The 19,973-nt window shown below is 41.4% G+C and overlaps 1 protein-coding gene across 19 annotated transcripts in view; it reads left to right on the forward strand.

Moving 5' to 3' along the window:
* ABLIM1 (actin binding LIM protein 1) overlaps nt 1-19,973 on the forward strand; it is a 287,987-nt gene that overhangs the window by 225,273 nt on the left and 42,741 nt on the right. For 11 of the 19 annotated variants that reach the window (XM_032879207.1, XM_032879243.1, XM_032879188.1 and 8 more), the window contains exons 7-9: nt 11,020-11,107; nt 14,376-14,434; nt 16,855-16,938. In XM_032879207.1, the coding sequence (XP_032735098.1) occupies nt 11,020-11,107; nt 14,376-14,434; nt 16,855-16,938 (231 nt within the window). The remainder of the gene's footprint in view (nt 1-11,019; nt 11,108-14,375; nt 14,435-16,854; nt 16,939-19,973) is intronic. The other 8 variants (XM_032879287.1, XM_032879217.1, XM_032879324.1 and 5 more) reach the window with 1 other exon arrangement.

Here is a 19,973-nt window from a genome sequence, read left to right on the forward strand (position 1 = left end):
AGCTTTCTTTTGATGTCCATTAGCATGGTAAATTGTTTTCCACCCACTCACTTTAAATCTGGAGGTGTCTTTGGGTCTAAAATGAGTTTCTTGTAGGCAACATATTGATGGGTCTTGTTTTTTTAATCCATTCTGATACCCTTTATCTTTTGATTGGGACATTTAGCCCATTTACATTCAGGGTAGCTATTGAAAGATATGAATTTGGTGCCATTGTATTGCCTGTGGGTTAAACCTCTGCCTGCAGCTCAGGTCATGATCTCGCACTTCTGGTATTGAGCCCCGCATTGGGCTCTCTGCTCAGTGGGGGGCCTGCTTCCTCCTCTCTCTCTGCCTGCCTCTCTGCCTTGTGATCTCTGTCAAGTAAATAAATAAAATCTTAAAAAAAAAAAAAGTGACTGTTACTGTATACTATCTCTATTCCTTTATGGTCTACTACTTTTAGGCTCTCTCTTTGCTTAGAGGACCCCTTTCAATATTTCTTGCAGGGCTGGTTTGGTGTTTGCAAATTCTTTTAATTTTTTGTTTGTCCTGGAAGCTTTTTATCTCTCCTTCTATTTTCAATGACAGCCCAGCTGGATATAGTACTCTTGGCTGCATATTTTTCCTCATTTAGTGCTCTGAATATATCATGCCAGTTCTTTCTGGCCTGATAGAAAGGTTTGTCTGCTGCCAGTCTAATATTTCTACCATTGTATGTCACAGACTTCTTGTCCATAGCTGCTTTCAGGATTTTCTCTTTGTCACTAAGATTAGTAAGTTTTACTATTAGATGATGGAGTATGGACCTATTTTTATTGATTTTGAGGGGGTTTCTCTCTGCCTCCTAGATTTTGATGCTTGTTCCCTTTGCCATATGAGGGAAATTTTCTATTAAAATTTGCTCCAATATACCTTCTGCTCCTCTCTTTTTTCTTCTTCTGGAACCCCAATTATTCTAATATTGTTTCGTCTTATGGTATAACTTATCTCTCGGATTCTCCCCTTGTGGTCCAGTAGTCTCTCTTTTGCTCAGCTTTATTTCCTGTCACTTGGTCTTCTATATCACTAATTCTCTCTTCTGCCTCATTTATCCTAGCAATAAGAGCCTCCATTCTTGATTGCACCTCATTAATTCCTTTTTGATTTCAGCTTGGTTAGATTTTAGTTCTTCTATTTCTCCAGAAAGGGGTTTTATTTCTCCAGACAGAGTTTCTCTAATATCCTCCATGCCTTTTTCGAGCCCAGCTAGCACCTTGAGAATTGTCATTCTGAACTCTGTCTGTATCTGCCATATTACCAGGGTCCGTATTGATTAGGTCCCTAGTCATCAGTACTGTCTCTTGTTCTTTTTATTTTTTTTTTTGTGGTGACTTTTTCTGCTTTGTCATTTTTATCCAGATAAAAATATATGAATGAGAAAATAAAATACTGAAAGGGTGGCAAAGACCCCAGAAAAATGTACGCTAACCAAATCAGAGGAGACCCCAAACAGGGGAGAAGGAGGGGGTAAAAAAGTTAATATATATGTATATTAGACTGGTGAATAGAACACAGCCACCCACTTGATTTTGGGTGTATTTTGGTCTCTTAGAAGAAACTACCTCCCAAAATTTTAAAGAAAGAAAAACATATATATATATATATATACACACAAAAATAAGGGTAAATACGATGAAAGGATGGAATATGACTATAAAGAATAAAATTTTTTAAAAATTCTAAAAAAGGAATTGATAAGATGAGTTGGTTGGAAAAAGAAGAAAAAAGGTGGGGGGGGGAACGTGCTCAGGCTGGAGACTAGAACAAAGCCCTTTGCTAGATTTATGGTATATTTTGATCTATTAGAAGAAATTATATCCCAAAATTTTTTAGGAAAAAAAAACAAACCCTATATGTATACAAAACATAAGTTAAATACAATGAAGGATAAAATATAACTATAATAATGAAGGTTTAAAAAGATTTTATTTTCAGAAAGGTATTATTAAGATAAACTAGTTAAAACACATTGAAAGAGGAAAGAGGAAACGTTAAAAAAAATTAGGATAAGAAAAAAAATTTTAAAAATTAAATTTAACTTTGTAAGACTAAAGGGTCATGGGGAAAAGCCATGAATTCCATGCATTATTTTCCCCTATCTCTGGAGTCAGGCTGTTCTTCTTGATCGGTGATCTTGGTCTTGCCTCGATGTTCTTACTGATCTTCTGGGGGAGGAGCCTGTTGTAGTGATTCTCAGATGTCTTTGTCAGAGGCGGAATTGCATTGCCCTTGCCAGGGGCCAGGCTAAGTAATCTCCTTGGGTTCACTCTTGGTAGCTTTTATTCCCTGAACGCTTTCCGTAGAGCTCTGAGGACAGGAGTGAAAATGGCAGCCCCCCAGTCAACAGCCTGGAGGAGCTGAGAGCTTGGGGTCCCATTCCTCAGTGTGCCCTTAGAGAAAAGGGGTCAGTCACTCCCATCTCCCTGGTCTCCGGTCACACTCTGAGCTCACCCGGCCTGTGACCAAGCATTTCTGTCTCTGACATACAACCCCTTTTGGAGTCTCCAAACCCAGCAGATTCCTGCCTCCATAAGAGGAAGGTGAGTCTCCCCAGATCTGCCACTTGTGGGGTCCCTGCTCAAAGAGCAGTGCCCTGACTGTGCCACGGATCATGGCTTAAGGTAACCCCGAGCTGAGAGCTCACTCCTTGGCTCTGTCTCTGCACCCGGCTTCCCCACCCTGATACCTGCGAGCTCTGCTACACTCAGACACCCCCAATCTTTCTGTGACTCCATGGGTCCTGAGACCACACTGTCCCTGCGAGGACTCCACACCACACTTAGCCACTGGAGTGAGTCCCTCCCCAGAGCAGACTTCTAAACGTTCTGATTTTGCGCTCTACTGCTCCGCAGCTTGCTGGGAGCCAGCCCCTCCCCCACGGTCTCTCTTCCCATTGCCTTGGATTCACTTCTCCACATGTCCTACCTTTCAGAAAGAGGTCGATTGCTGCTCCTCTTCTCTTCGATCTCCTGTTGAGTTTGTAGGTGTTCAGAATTGTTTGATAACTATCTCACTGAGCTCCTGAGACCTGATGTCATTTCAGTCTGCTCCTCCTCCACCATCTTGCTTCTCTCCCATTCCTTGGCCTCTTATTTTGAAATGTAATTGGTTTTTATATATTCTGGATACTAGTCCTTTTTTAGACATATGAATTGCACAAATTTCTTCCAATCTGTGGCTCATCTTTCTATTTTCTTAATGATGTCTTTTGAAGAGAAAAAAATTTTAATCTTGAGGACATCCAATTTGTCGATCTTTTTTCTTTAATGAATTATTTTTTTGTAGAATATCTAAGAAATATTAAACCAAAATCACAAAGATTTTCTTTGATGTTCTTGTTTAGAAATTTTATAGTCTTAGCTTTTATATTTAGGTCCATGACCCATTTTTAAGTTCAGTTTTTCTTTATGGTGTGAGGTAGGGGCTTGATCGAATATGTATATGTAACTGTCCCATCGTCATTTGTTGGCAAGACTATCCCCTCCCTAGCAAGTTGCCTTCACACGTAACTTAAAATCAGTTAACCATGAACGTGGGGGTTTATTTTGGAATTCTCTCTTCTACTCCATTAACCTATATGTCTATTCTAGTGCCAGTCCATGCTGTCTTGATAACTTTTGGCATTATAGAAACTTTTGAAATCTGATAGTTTAAGTCCTCTGACTTTATCCTATTATTTTGAAAAGTTTTTTTGACTTTCATACGTCCTTTGTGTTGCCACATACATTTTAGGATCAGCTTTTCAATCCCTACAAATAATCCAGCTGGAATTTTGGTAGAGATTGAACTGAATCTATAGATCAATTTAAAGATACTGGTTAGGTCCTGTGGGGAATGCGCACATTCACAGATAACATTTATCTAGCACTATTAAAGTGTGAAGACTGCTTTAAAGTTTTTGCACTTAATTCCTTGGAAGGAGATGAGAAAGCAATAACCATCTGTAAAAATGGGATATGCATTTACACTGGGATGTTACCACGTTCTTCATTCTTTACCCCTCATTAAAAGAAGGTAGTTGAGGGGCATCTGGGTGGCTCAGTTGGTTAAGTGGCCAACTCTTGATTTCGGCTCAGATCACAATCTCAGGGTCATGTGCTGCATTGGGCTCCATGCTGAGTGGGGATTCTGTTTAAAGATTCTCTCTCTCCCTCTCCCTCTCTGTCTCTTGTAAAGAAGTATTTTTTAAAAATAGAAGGGACTTGATGTTCTTTTATATCTTGAGCAGCAGGGCACCAGATCATTGGAAGGCAGTGGTGTATTTCTCTCTGTTGTTTTGTGTGTCTTCAGTGGGGAAGATGAGCTACCACCCCTCTCTCTGACACAGCACACATGTTTGGAGCAGAGGCTGCAGCTGCGGTTGTGTGGTTAAGAGTGTCTGGCTGAGGGATGTTCTCATCTGTGCAGGTTGGCTTTGTATAGACTTGTGTAGAGCTCTCTGGGCTTCACGAACACTGCCTGGGCAAACTGATTTACTCACCTTTGCCCAGAATACAGACTTTGGGCCAAGGCACACCCTCATTATCCTGCCTATTCAGGATCCTGCATTAGGAAAAATAAAAACAAAAACAAAAAAAACCACTCCTGAAACAAGTGAGTGTTCAACTTGGAGATCAAGCCAGTCCAGTCCCATTGGCAACCTCTCCCGCTTCAAGGAAAAAACAGCAAACACAAAGAAGGCTGAGTCAGCCCTTACACTGCCTTTCTGCAGGAGTAAGACAGGGAACTTAAGGTGATTCTGCCTCTCCCTTCCCACCCGTGCACCTGCTGTGTAAGTGGCAGATCCTTGTTACTCTTCTTTGGCTTCCTCATCTACTATCAGGTTTAGGGTTTGGAGACCACCGTGACTGGTGTTTCCCCAGGTCATGATGATTTGTATACTCATTTCAGTGCTTATAAGACAAAGAAGCTCATTCCTGGGTTCCACCTTAAGGCCATTAATTGAACCCATTTTTGAAAGGATCTTAGGTGTTGCTTATGCACAGTAATGTTAGAAAAGACCTGATCTAGGTCAACACACTTACCTCTAAGTGTTTGCATGCCCTTTATCTAAAGTCACTATCAGCCAGAGCTGTGTTTGCAACAGTCTTGGGGACAGGAAAGCAATTTGTTTATTCCTTTGGGTGTTCTAGGCAAATCATCTCTGAATCAAGTTAGAACTTTAAAAAAAAATAGGCAACCTAGACCTTGATAGTTTAACTTCCCCATATGGAAATGACTACAATCAATTATCTCTCGGGGTTACACCCTTGGTTTTTCTCAAGGGTCTGTGTAAGAAATAACGACTTCAGCGTTGCCAACCATCAGCAAAATTAGTGTGAAGATAATTTTCAATTCCAGGAGCAAGGTCCCTCTATGAGAATTGTTTTGGTGCTTTTAGAGGGTAGGCCTGCCTCTACTTTTTGGAAGCACTGGGGGCTCTGAGTACACTGTCCACATTAAGTGGTAGTTTCTTTGCTTGCAGTCTAGGACTGTAAAATAGCACCTACATGACAGAAATGTTGGGAGAGCAGGCCCTTAGAGTCCTTGATACAATGCCTGGCACAGAGCCAGACCTGGTGGAAATTCAGCCTATAATGACTGTTATTAATTTAGACTGGGAAACCTGGCCTATCTAGTGACAGTTGTATGTGGCCATTTTTTTTTTTCACAGTGAGACTTCTAGTGGCCCATTTTCTTTTTTCCTCATCTGCTAAGAAATTTGGATCATCACAGGTTAGCCTGAGTTTGGAGTCCTGATATTTTCTTTTCCTCTAAGGTTTTTTGTCCAGTTGTTTATAGATCATGACCTTCTCTGATAAGAATCTGCAAGTGTCTTTTTTGAAGTAGGTAGGACTTTAGTATAAATGGCTGAAGATTGACCCCAGAGGCCCTCTTCCCCATCTCCTGGGCTCTTGTTAGGAGTAGAGCAAGAGAAAGAGGGTAAAGAAAAACTAAAAAGTATAGTTGGTCATCCAGGAGCGAAGCAGATTATCAGGAAAACAGATTATCTGTCCAAGGATGGTTCCTGTTTTCTTTTGTTACTTCTGGTGGGCTGTTAGAGTTGTCACAAGCCTTAGGGCATCCAGAAATACTCCTCCGTATAAGGCACTATAGAGTCATTGCTTAAACCGCATTCCCTGCCATCAGGAGTTTCCCTTCTCTACCCAAATTGCTTTTCGGTTAACACTGCTGTGTGAGCTTGTAGAGGTATGGGATTTCACACAGAATCATAGAATTTTACAGCTGAATGGGACTTGAGATTGTCTAGTCCAGCCCTTCACTTCTTACAGATGAGGGGCCTGGAGGCTTGAGAGGTTAGGTAGTGACATCATTGCGGTCTCATGGGTAGCACATTAAGGAATGGCAGTGGCAAACATGGTAGTCCTTTCCCAGGGCACCCCCTCATCCACAAGGAATTCAGAATTATCTGCTCTGCCAGACAGTGGATTTTCAAATAAAATTAAAATAAAATAAAATAAAATAATTGATGGGTTAAACTAAATCCTGCCTTATAGTAAGTGGTGTTACTCCAGATGGTATTCTAGTCTGTATGCTCAAGTTCCTGCTCCAATTTAGAGATTAACCAAATAGTAGTAATTACCACAGAAGTCTGACATAATCAGCACTATTAAAGGCAAGCCATTTTTTCCACTTTGAATGTGTAGGCAGGTGCTTTGTAAAACTCAGCTAAATAAGCAAATTGTTTACTTTCCATAGAGTTCAATGCCAGCCAGAATGTAGACTTTTTAATATGTGCATTTTGAATATGTGAAAAAGAACAAAATAGGCTGTACTTTTTTAACATAGCAGGGTAGAAAGATGGGTGGAAAACAGCCACTGTGGAGCTCGGCCGGGGTGGGTTGGGGGGCGGGTTCCTGGCAACACATCTGGCCCCACAGGCTCAGGCACAGCAGGATGGCGGGCTGTGGGCTTGGAGCCAGCTACCTAGTCACTGTCCTTTATGAAGTCACCTGTTACAACAAAGCCCACAGCATGCTTTAAAAGTTTGTAATCAGTAACCTCCTCTCCACAATGATTTACATGTTTATTGTCTGTTCTTATGTAGGCACTGGTCTTCCATTTTGCTCATGATCTGAGTTACTTTTCCTTCTTCTATAGACAGATTCTGGTGTAAATGACTTTGATTAAGCTATGTCCATGTTGGGGGTTGGTTTGCATAGGAGCCCACGTCTGTGATCAGCTCTGATCCCTTTTCCTGGCTCTGTGCATAGGGCTTGACTGTGAATGGTAATGGGTACAGGAATAAGAAGAAATGAAAGAGAGGAAGTGACTTTCACATGCAAAGCAGAGGCTCCCTTGTCCTTGAGACTGGGTGGTCCCCGGCTCGCACTGCTACAAAACCAGACTTTTGAAGGGCTGTGAAGTGGCCTTTGATTCTGGCTCCCTGCATTACTTGACTCGTTTGGCATTGTGAGATGAGCGAGCTCATGGGTCAAGACTGATGTCCCTGGGTTACAATGGTATTGTTTCTTAGCAGTGTTTTTGCTCACGGTTTCTAGACCACAGCCCTGCTGCTTGGGACCTTGACGTATCTTCCATCCACCTCGTATGACAGTTCGTGTAACACAGTTACCCTCCTATACCTGTCCTTGGGAAGAACGGGCACCGGGGGGCCTTTTACCAGCGTGCCAACCTGCACTGACAAGCTTTCTCTTTTGTGAATGGCCCTGGGACCACCTCTATTCAGAGTGTTACTGTTCATTGTTGTTGTTTCTAGGATTATTACCGTATGTAGTGATGTGCTGCACCATTTTCAAAATATCATATGATCATTCACCCTAATCACTTCCTATGAGGTAGTTACAGCAGTGGAGTGCCGAATGTTTAGAGAGCCTGCCACCTTCCCAAGACCACAGAGTGCTGAAACAGGATTTGAATCCAGTCAGCCTTACCCCAGTGTCTCCACACTCTCAGCCAGTACTTCATGCGACTATATTATAGGCATTGTTTTTCTGGATGATTTTTTTCTCTTGGCAGTATTGGTTTGTTTCCATGTAAGTTTATTTCATTCTTTTAATGGCTACATATGAGTCAATATTTTATTTAACTACTTTCTTATTTAGGTTATTTAGGTTGTTTTCTGTTGTTTTGTTCTTTGCGGTTATAAATAATGTTGAAGATCCTTAATACGTATACTCTTAAGTACATACACTTGTAAGGTAATGAGAGTTTCTGTAGGCTAGCTTCCTATGTGCACATTAAATTTGAAAAAATATTGCCAAAGCTGCCTTCCAAAAGGAATTTTGTTCACCAGTAGTGTGTGAGAATGCCTTTTCCCTCACATTAGTCTTCTCTTTATCTTTGCCAGTTTAGTGAGGAAATACATTTTTTTTTCTAAATTGCGTTTCCCTGATTCCTGGTGGAGTTGAGCTAATTATTTATTTTTTGGGTCTTCTATGTGTCCTCTGGAAATTGCTTTTTGCCCATATTGCCACTTACTTTTTATTAGAGATTGTCTTTATATATTCTGGATAATAATCTTTTGTATGGCCTGCGTGGCAAGTATTATTTTCCCCGCTACTCTTCTTTAACTTTTCTAAGTCTAGACATTTTTATGTATGTACATAGTCATTATCTATCTTCATTGTTTCTAGATTTTTGCCTTAAGAAAGCACTCCTATCCTGAGTATACTAAATTATCTCCTATAAATCCTTCTAATATTTCTACATTTTTGTTTCTGTATTTAGCTCTGTAACTCTCTAGAATTCTTTTTTTGTAGGTTATGAATTAGGAATCTAGCTTTACCTTTCTCTGTATGGAGAATCCATTGTTCTTACCGTTAGTGGAATAATCCATTTTGCAACTCACTGGAAATGCCTTCTTTATCATAGACTAAATTTCTTGTGTAGAGCTGTGTGACTGGCTTTCCTAAGTTATGTGTTTCATGACTTATTTTCTATTTCTGTACCAGTATTAAAGCACTTGAATTATTTGAGCCTTAGAATAACTTTTTTATGTCAGGGAGGGAAAAACCCCCCTTCGTCGATGCTGTTTTTTGTGCATTTTTCTTCTTCCATATGAACTTACAGAATCAGGTTGTCAAGGTCTGTAGATGAAACTCCTATGAGTATTGTGATTGGAAATGCATTGCATTAATAGGTTCATTTTAGATAAATTGACATCTTTAAGTATTTAGTTTCCTCATCCAGAAATATTATATGCCTGTTAGCCTTTTTTGTCCATCAGTTAAATTCTATAGTTTTCTTTATGTAGATCTGGCATTGAAGGGTTTGTTTGTTGGTATTAGAAATGGAGTCCTGTTTTCCCATGACACTGACGGAATTTGTTTTGCTAGTCAATAGAAAGCTGTGGGGTTTTATATGTTTATTTTTTATCTAGCTGTTTGAACTCTTTCATTAGCGACCTGCATGTTTATTTCTTCTTGCCTTATCACTTGGGCGAGGACTAAAACCATGTAAAAAAGCTTTGGTGAAAGTGTAATTCATTGTCTTGGTGCTCTTTGAGAATGCAGCTAATGTTGTGCCACTAAATATAATAGATATATTGTATCAGTTTGAAGATCTGTCTTCCTACTCCCAGTTTACTGGGGAGTGTGCTTTTCACTGTAGACTACACATACTTCTTGTAAAGGTGCCTTAATTCTTTCACTTACATTTTCCTTGAGAATCCCGAGATTGTCCTAACTGGCTGGGAACTCTCAGCATTAACATCCCAGCTGGACTACAGTGCTTTAGAACTTACAGGGACTTCTTTCCCCTTTTACTCACATTTGACCCTGAATGGCCTAGAGGAAGGAGCTACTTTACATGACATTGTCTAGGCTTCCTTCATCCCCTAGGGAAGAAAAATTAAATAATAGTGTGTGAACCAAAACAAGAGCACCACTTCTAGAATTTTCCAGTTGGCACCATTGAACAGATTTCATTCCTGGCTTCTATTTTCAAATATCTTCATTTTTTTCCCACTTGAGTGCCTTGAGTAACCAACTACCATCTCGCACTCTGGTTGCTAAGTGGCTTTTGTAGTTTCTCCTGGAGGGTGTGAGAAAGGAATCACTACCTGACCTCTGATTTCCTGTTGAGATTTCATGCAAACATAGAGGGGGCAGCTACTTCTAACTCTGGACTCTCAGCACTGCCATAGCACGTGGTTCATGCAAAAGAAATATTTCACTCTTGGTTGATAAAATGATTTCATTGCAGAGTACATTAGAAAATCTTTAGGTGGTGAAGATTTTTTGCAAGCTATAAATGAAAAGATTTCATTTTGTCAGGTATGCATTTGGACCATGACTCTAATGTGACTTGGCACCTGTCTCGAGAATTGTCCCTGTGTCCAGTGACATTTTGCTTTGGGGAAGTCAACACCTGCTGTGATGGCATCTGTCATATTTAGGAATGTGAAAAGCTCATGAATAATTCAAGGCCATCTCAGTAAAATGCCTTCTTTAGAAAACACTTAATAGAAGACTTTGGCAAAATACTGTTATAGGCAACACAGGAGAGAATTTGGGGTTCTCCTAAGATGAAAGCTGTGGATGATGTCCTTTACTATGGTTTTTCCCATCTTGATGTAAGCTAGATAGGTTTTATTATTTTTAGCCAGTTTAGCTAGGAAAATAAGAACCTGCTAAATATGAGAATCCTTCCTTTTTATTGCAAATCAGTGCAAATCCGTATGGGTCTCCACATCAATTGGGAGGTTAATGTTTTGGGGGTGGGATTTTTTGGAGGTGGAGTGGACTCATCTCAGGCGCATGGTGTATAACTAGTAACTATCCAAGAGTGACCAGGCCAAGAGGTAGATGCCAGAAACCCCGAGAAGGAAGGCAACCCATCATGCAGGCATCAGTAGCTGGTCTAATGAGGTCAGCTTCCGCTTCCAGGGCTGTTGGTGTAGGAAGGTTAGGTCAATTGCACAGTTATTTTTCCTGCCTCAGCTGTTTCTTTTTGCCTCCAAATCCCCAGATCCAGAAAAGAGGCTGGGATCTGTGACAAGGTGCAAACTAAGGAGTCCTCCCTCTTCTCTTGCAGGCAGGTGACAAACATTACCACCCCAGCTGTGCACGATGCAGCAGATGCAACCAGATGTTCACCGAAGGAGAGGAAATGTATCTTCAAGGTAAGGTGTCTCAGGAATTCAGTAAATTCTTCCCATCTGGGGAAGGAAAACCTTGCTTTGTTCGTTTGTTTGTTTTTAGAGAAGGAGGCATTTCATTAGCTGCAAGGCTCCCCAGATCCAAAATGAGCGTGGCCAAAAGTTACCTCATCAGTTAGTATTAATCAGCCAAGCAGTTGACATGCTGGCCGTGAGCCCCTGAGTCTGTTTAACAAAGGAAAGCGTTGCTTCTGGAGTGAATGCATAGGACTTGATGTTTGGTCCCATGGAAGTGAGGCAAGAGTGAAAATTAGCAACACCTCCTCCCAACCTTCCCCAGGAGGTGTGGGAAACAAGATGAAAGAAAAAGCGTTTCTAGATGGTACTTTGTCTTTGCTCCTTTCACTACCCCGCGAGAAGGATTTTTCAATGCCTCCCACCTGCTCTGACGCAAGCTTTCAAGAAGAAGAAAATCTCATATTTGGTGAATTGCATCATAGATGTATTTCATCCCATTAAGATGACATAGCTCTCATACGGAAAGAAAGATAGCAGGAGGGTGAGAGAGAACATTTCCAGAGTCCCTGAAAGAGAAGTGGAGAAGTTTCTGGTGGCAAAGAAATACTCATTACCAGAGGGCCATCAGATTTTTGGGGATGATGGGTGGGAGGGGCAGAGGGAGAGAATCTTAAGCAGGCTCCCTGCCAAACTCTGGGCTCCATCTCACAATGCTGAAGTCATGACCCAAGCCAAAATCAGGAGTTGGATGCTTAACCGACTGAGCCACCCAGGTGCCCCCAGATTTTTTCAAGTTGAAAATCATTTTGAGAAATTTTCCCAGTGTACAACCATGACTAGTTTTTATCTCCCCTAAAATGCTGACGTTTCTCAGCGAGAAGCTTGGGGGAGGATTCTCTTCCAGTCAAACAGCACCATCTGCGCAAACATTTTACTATTTTTAGCCGGAGAAAGAGTCATTAAATCGACAAGGGCTTATCAGTAAAATTAACGAGAACCATGGAAGCTGGTGCTCATTCAGTTTGGTAATTACCAGGTCTCATCTGCCTTCACATTCACTTCTTTGTCTCTCTGCACTTAACACTACGTGTATTTTTAATGAATGGTTCCTTTGCTCTCTATTTTGTTTTTATACAATGAAGAAAAGTCAATGGAAATGATTCTTGAATATTAAAGCAAAGCCTTATCTACTCTGAAAAATGCTACCTCTATGAGAAATTGACAACCCAAATATCACTCATGTTTAATGATCGGTCTGGAAAATTCTGATGAAAAAAGTCACTGAATTTTAAAGGGCTCAATAAAGGCAAGTGACAGGCCCCCAAACCCATAGTCTCATGTGGACTTTATATGACACATGTCTCTGAGGGCCGGCTGTGAGTCTCCATAGCCATAGGCAGGTGTCACTTTGCATTTTCAACATGGAATCGATATTTATTCTCCATTTGGTCTCCAGGCTTTGTTTTAGATTTAGTGTGTCTATGGTAGCACTCATAAGCAAAGACACAAGAGTGTGTGTCAACCCCGTGTCTGCTGGGAACTGAGACTCAAAGGCTCTGGGTGCAGCCCCGCACGTTCACATGCTTCTGGAACCTGAATAGAGAGTGATTTCAAGCTGTGCGCCAATGAGAACATATTCATACTACAAATAAACAACCGTCCGTTAAGATGGGCTGTCCTCAGAATTCCAGGGGTGGTTGTAAATGGCTTCTAGCGTTGGGCTTCGGTGCTCTTTGCCTGCCTTTTCGACATGTCCTTGAAGAAAGAGTAGTTCATCTTCCTCAGCATCTGACGTGCTCCCCACGTCACAGTCCTTGTGTGTCTGACCTCCGGAGAATACTGTGACCCTGTGAGCAAACCCAGTGGTCTGGTCAAGGGCTCCAGCTCAGCAGAACCTTCAGAGCGAGTGCTGCTCCTGGGCCACCCACATTAAGAGGATTTCCTGTGCTTTGTAGCCAGCCTCAGAGTAAACACTAATGCTAAAAGGACTATGTGTCTGTCTGGTTTGTTTCTTTCATCCCCCTCCCCTTTTTTTTTCCCTCCCCCTTTCTTTCTTTCTTTCTTTCTTTCTTTCTTTCTTTCTTTCTTTTATTTATTTATTGGCTCTGGGTTAAGCAAGATAGGAATGACTGTTAAATAGGGATTAAAGTATTATTCTGATAGGAAAGGTATTACCCTTGTCATGAATATTATTTTATCTATTTTAGCTCAGTGGTGTAAAATAATTCAAGAGTTTTTAATTTGGTGAATTTTCAAGTATACACAGGTGGTTGCTTGAAGAGATAAAGACTTAACAGGTCTGATGTTCCTCCTGAGACTTAGTAAATTCGTATCATTTACTCACTGCTTTCAACTTAGTAACTTCACTTGCTCAAGTCTTACCCAGTGCTCCTACGGCTCTTCTGCCCATAACCATATTTAAACATCTCCTTCCACAAACATAGGACTTACATACAGGTCTGACCCACAGCTGTATAAATGACATACATATCTACGAAGTCATACTGGAGGACTTGAATTCTTACAAGAGCCCTCTATGGGATTTAAGTGTTGTGCTTAGTTCTAGGATGCGGGCATCATTCCAAGGAAGGGCTTCATTCTCAGAGAAGGTGAGGTATTGACTCAGGGACAGAAAATGACACTTAGTAATTTCACTCACTTGAGAGTGGAGACTTTTGTTGTTCTTATTGTTGTTAATTAAAGGGTTAAAAGTTAAAGAAGACTTCTGCATTTATAACATAACTTTTGACCTTTCTACGAGTTGGCTTAATTTTCCATATCTTTGTAGATGACCGTGTGGATTGGATCAATAAAAAATTCAGTGAGTTTTGCTTCTGGGTATGGACTGTCTGACTCTATTTCCCTCATCTAAATTGCTTGGTTGTTTTGATGTTCTATAAACATTGTTTATGGCTTCTGTTTAAATTAAATACAGCTTGTAGTAAGCACACAGATGTGACTTTTAAAGGATAATAATATGGTCCAAAATGACAGCAACAACACTCAGTCAAGAATCAAACCTCTCTTGCGTCAGAACACTCTTATGCCTGTTAGTGGTTTCTGTGGTCTAGAATTATGACCTTTCTAGAGCGAGCTCAGACTGGGTGAGGAAAACTCACCTGGTGGTTAGAGTTGCCATAATTCACTTGGACCCAGGGCTCTCACACTCTCCTCTGATAGAGAAGAATATGAACTGTTCTCAGAAGTTCTGGCTAATAGGACTTTGTCTTCTTTCCATTTCCTTTAACTCTCTGCGGGCATCGTGTCTTTCCAGGTTCCACCGTTTGGCATCCCGACTGTAAGCAATCTACGAAGACTGAGGAAAAGCTGCGGGTAAGGAAACAATGAGAGCTGTAGTGCCAGGTGCATTTGCTGGCCATCTGTGTCATTGCCACTAATCCTCAGGGCTGGAGTTTGGGGGAAATTACTTTATCATGTCTTTTTTTTTTTTTTCCTTAAGATCAGATCAAGTTGAAAGACCATTTGGCCAGGGAAGGAGGTTCCCTTCCCTCCAATGTTAAACTGATTGTGGTTTTAGTTCCAATGTTTGTATTGGAGAAAGTAAGCTAGTCAGGTTCATAGGAAAGCATTCAAGGAACAGTCAAAACATACAGATGAGAAGAAATTATTCATCAAGTTCTAAGTCAGACATCTGGTGGCCTACCAGACTTTTTTGTACTTAGTCCATAATGTACTGCCCCAACCCAAACTCTGCATCCATGGTACATTTTACTGACCTCTTAAATCCAAATTCTCTAAGTAGCCTCTGTCTCCAGAAGCTGATGGTTTGTCAGAGAAAACCGTTGGGGAAAACAATGATGTGCCCAAAAGTGTCAGTGTGAATAAGCATCCCAGTAACTTAACTCTTAGGTAACATCAAAATGTTTCAGTAACTGTCCTTGAACACTAAGTGCTCTGACAAAAGGATAGACCCTCTTCACCTCTCACTTCTAAAACCTTCTCCTGGTCTTATTCAGCCCTGACAAAACCTCCAGATGACATTATTTTATATGTTTCAGAAGCAAAGAGTTGCACACGCTTATAAGTCAGTATCATTATCTGTATCCTAATCAGATGCCCCTGGTTTTTCCCTTGGACTGTGAAATATTTTCTGAGCAATAATCACACTGGATCCCAGTCCATAGGATCCCAGGCTCTTGATTTAGCTGACTTACTGATACCCCTGGAAAAACTATAGTTTGACTGTGTTCCACTTGGCATCTCAGGGAAAAGAAAGACCTGAAGTTACTTTGGAAGCCAAACTCTAGAGTGTGGTATCAGGTCTTCTTAAGCTGCCATTAATAGGTGTAAGCAGCTCTGCATTATAACCCCATCGGCATCATACTTCTATGGAAAAGGGAAAAAAAAAAACCCTCATTCTCATAATAATGGAGTAAAAACAAGACAAACTGAAAAGGAATTTGTCCTCCAGTATCAGGATGGTGGACACATAACAGCTTCAACTTGAACATGTGTGTATAACCCTCAAGTCCACCCACCAGGCAGGTGCACACTGGAACAGTCACCCGTGTTGGGCACCAGAGTCGGAGATTTTTGAGGAACTATGGATGCTTTGGAAGTGGGTTATCTTTCTAAAATCCCAGAACATTAAAGATAGTAGTTATTGTCACTTTTATCATAAGAATGTAAAATTCATAGCGTAGCTTGGGAATGCTTCCCAGAAAACACCCAACTAACTAGTGGTTTGTACTCTCTCTACTGTGTTGCTTTCAGTTTTTTTGAATATTCATTTTCACTTCATCTCTGATGAAGTCTTTTGTGAGATGAGGAGAAGAATGCTAATGAGACCAGACTGCATGGAATGTATGTCTTTTCTCTGTAAGAATCGCTTGAGTTTGCAGATAGTGTGACTAAAATGATATTTTAAAAAGAAAGGAAAAAACCACTCTTGATTGCATCTTGATAGAACTCTCTGGATAAGCTTGTGAAAACAATGAGTGAAATACTTCTCCTCTTTCTGGCCAAGAAGAGCTGTTAGTTTTTCTTCCTTTAGTCAAGTTTTCCAGAAAATTCCAAGACTTTTCTCCTAAAGCCAACATTCAACCACTTGGGAGGTCAGTCCAACCCTCAGCTTGCTCACATTTGGGAAGCCAAGGAGTGCATAGGACAAAGCACTCCAGCGGGGAAGAGGTCCCAGTGCCCTGAATAGGGCGTGTGCTGACATTGGTGGGGTTTAAAGGGGAATCATTTTTTGAATAAGGGAATGAATGTTGTCCTCTCTTAAGGGTGTGTCTACAGATCACAGACCTTGAGCCAGGATTTCCAAGCCTTTCATGGGGTACCACATCAGTGCAGTTACCATAGCAAAATGAAAATGTTTTAAGAATTTTTCTGCAACCCTACTGAGTAATCTACATTCTTGGTATTTAAGAACTCACAGACCATTTATAATGATAGATTCTTAAAGACATCTCTCAATGGCTTCACTGGCTTCTTAATCTTCATATATGAAACTGTCTAACTGGAAATGAAGGGAATCATGGGGGGTTAGAATGTAGGTAAATAAACTGTAACTTGAAGAGCAGTAAATATGCTTTTTACACATGGGGCCTTGAACACATGCACACACACACACACACACACACACACACACAAACTATAAAGTGATGCCCCTTGACAGTCACTATCAAATTCATTTTCCCAAAGGTTTTGTTTTGTTTTGTTTGTATAGTGTTTCTAAACTGAGGATATTTCTTTGTTCATTTCTTCCCTTTTTTCATGTTTTATGGCAGCTGCCAAACACGCATCGTTCTTCATCCGATTTCTTTTATCCCAAAAGTCTGGTTCGACGCACAGGACGGTCTCCGTCTCTGCAGGTTGGCGCTGTGTCTAGGCTGAGGCTTCGAGCCGCTGTCCTGGCCCCAGGCTTCTGTCGCTTGTCCTCTCCGTGCTGCTTTTCCCCCATAACTTCTCTGGCTCCCGCAGAAGCAGATGCTTTTTCTCACCCCACGGAGTGCATCTCACGTTCTGGCTGTTTCCTGAGTATTGTTTTCATTTAGAGAACTGGCTCCAGCATTATGTTCATTCAAGTGAGCCCAGTAGAAGCTCCCCTTTTGGTCCTGTATTTACACATTTGTTCATTGAACAAATATTTGCCAGACACCCGGGAATAGTGAGTGCTAGGCTGGATAGCAGGGAAGACCGGTAAATAATAGATAAATAATTATAAAATGGTGTAGAAACCTATCACGTAGGTCTGGGAAGCTCAGATGAGAGAAAGGCTCTCAAGGGGCACTTCCTGGGGAAAGTGACCTTGACGTTGGATGATGGAGGTCATTTGAGATGAACACACATGGAGATGATGAGAAAGGCTTGGGACTGGTGAGGAGAAGAGCACCAGCACACCCGGAGGACACAGTGCTTGGGAAGGGAGTGGTTCGGCTCAAGAAACCAATAGTGAAGTGAGAAAGGAAATGAGAGGAACCAGGCACCTGCTGTGCAGAGGCCAGGAGATTTGAATACACTCTGATGTGCTCTCCCTAAGAATCCCTGTGAGGTAGCTGTCCTTGGCCCCATTTTACAGATGAGAGACTGAGACCCATCATGGTTAAGTAATTTGCTCAGAGTTAGCCCTCCAGTAAGTGGAGGAGTGAAGACAGTAAGAGAGGTCTCTGAGTTCATAAGTTGTGTTCTTTCCACCACAGCACAGAGGAATTTAGGAAGACAGGAGGGGAGCCCTGCATACTGGCTCCATCTGATGTGTCTGAGAAAGAGAGCTGCTTGACCTGCAGGACTGTCCAGAAGCCAGGAGAGGGCTTGGCCAGCTCGCCAGATGACCAGTGAAGCAGGAAGGAGCCTGGGCTCTCAAGCACCTACTTGACCTTCTTTAGGGGTCTCACAGAATCCGTTGAAACCTGTTAAATTATAATAATTTTCCGCAGTCCTATCATAGCCCAGAGGAAACCCATTTTTTAGCTCTGCTCACAATTCGAGGTTACAACATAACACTTCAGTCTGGGCTCTGTGCCTACACCTTTTGTCCGTGCCTGCCAGGACCACGCCAAGGCTGAGGACAGTTGCTGACTGTACTTTTATTATGACTTCACCTTCTTTCTTTAAATGATTTGGAAGAGAGTTAGAGGTATCTACATTCAGAGCGGAAAGACACCTTTTAGACATCAAGCCCCTAAGTTTCTTCATCCAGAGAATGAGATCAGCCCACAGCGCTCCCCAGACATCAGCAGCAAGACTTAATTGCAGAGTCCGGGCCTGGGGTGCATTGGGTTGGCCCACAGTACTGGGTCACACTCCTGACTTGTGTTTGTCATTCTGATCTTCGTTCTGTCCTAAAGCTCATTCAGCCCCAGTGGTGGAGATTTTATACGCAGTGAAATTACCGTCTCATGAATCCAGTGGAAGAGCAGAAGCTGGTCCCCACCACAGAGGAGTGTTGCTCAGAATTAGAATCGCTGTTTGGCAAGCAGTGGCTTTTTCAATAGTTTTGGGGTCATTTCCCCAAAGTATTCTTTATAACTCCAATAGTATTATCTTTTGTTAGCCTGAGGCTGTAGCCAACTGATGCATTTTCATGACTTGAACAAAAATACCATCATCAAGTGTGAGATTCTTGGGTTTGGTTCAGACCCTTAAGTTTCAAAGATGGGGAGCCTCTTAGGTAGTGGTGGGTTAGAGAGAGAGCTCTGTTTTTAATAACCACTCTCTTCCCAGCCTGGTTCAAAAGGGACATCTGATTCCCATTATCTGACCGTAAATATCAATGAAGTCAACTTCAGCTCCATCACAGAAGGCTGTAAAGAGCTGGGGACCTGGCAGAGAAACAGGCCATTTGACAAGGCCCCTCTTTACCCATTGGCCATTGAGGAACAGCTCACCAGAACTTTTAAGAAGCCTGGAAATGCCAAGGCGATTCTCAAGTCACACATATATGTTGATCTTTTAGATGCTTCCAGAGGCAGCTCATTTCACCAGATAGTATCAGACCCTTTTAGTTACTAGGTAAACCAGCTGTACTCCTTGCAGGAACATTCAGCCCTCTGTGCCCGAGAAGTAAGCCCTGGTTTTGCTGTGAAGGAACTTGATAGGAGGAAAGTAATTTTATTACTTATATTCTGTAGTCGCTCCTTTTTTCCTCACACTGAGGTACAGGTTAAAAGAAAATGATGAAGTAGAATTGCCTAAGAAAAACATACTCAGCTTTACTTGCTTGGAAAAGTTGTATATGAATAGTGAACTTTGGACGTAAAACTCAGTACTGAATATTTCTAATTTCTGCTGTAATTCATTGCAGACAAAGCAGATGATATTCCCAGGACCAAGTTTATTATAATCTACATCGGACCACTTGGCTATATTCTAGAAAGGAGCTTCTCTGATGTGCCTTTGGAGGCTAAAGCATGAATGGACTGCCATACAAAATGGGCATGAGTTTGTTTTTTTCTTTTGAAACTAACATTCACTATTATAACGTATGCACGCAAACCTATAATATACCAAACATATTTTTTATATGTGTGCATATTTTTTGAGAGCTAATGGGAGGCTTTATATATGTCTAGAATGAGGACATAATGTTATTGTTTCATTAACATCACTACGGTACATACTGCTTTATTCCAGGCTTTTGCTTTATTCAAATATTTTATTCTTTTTGCTATGTTTTTATCTTGCATCAGGATGTATAGGGGTGAAGATTTATACAGGAAAGACATAGGGCTTTTGGCCATAGTAAAGGCCGATGGCATTTGTGAAACTCTCCAGAGAAGGGACTTTGTTCCCCTGAACCCCTCCTGCTTCCTCTGAAACATAAAACCCCTTTCTCCAAAGGAGTTAATTTCACCCTTTCTTGACTTAGCAGTGAACATGCAATGTATGCAAATCTTAAAAGTATTCC

The sequence above is a fragment of the Lontra canadensis genome, unplaced genomic scaffold (assembly GCF_010015895.1).
Source record: "Lontra canadensis isolate GAN:19392208 unplaced genomic scaffold, GSC_riverotter_1.0 scaffold3, whole genome shotgun sequence".
Lineage (NCBI taxonomy): Eukaryota > Metazoa > Chordata > Mammalia > Carnivora > Mustelidae > Lontra > Lontra canadensis.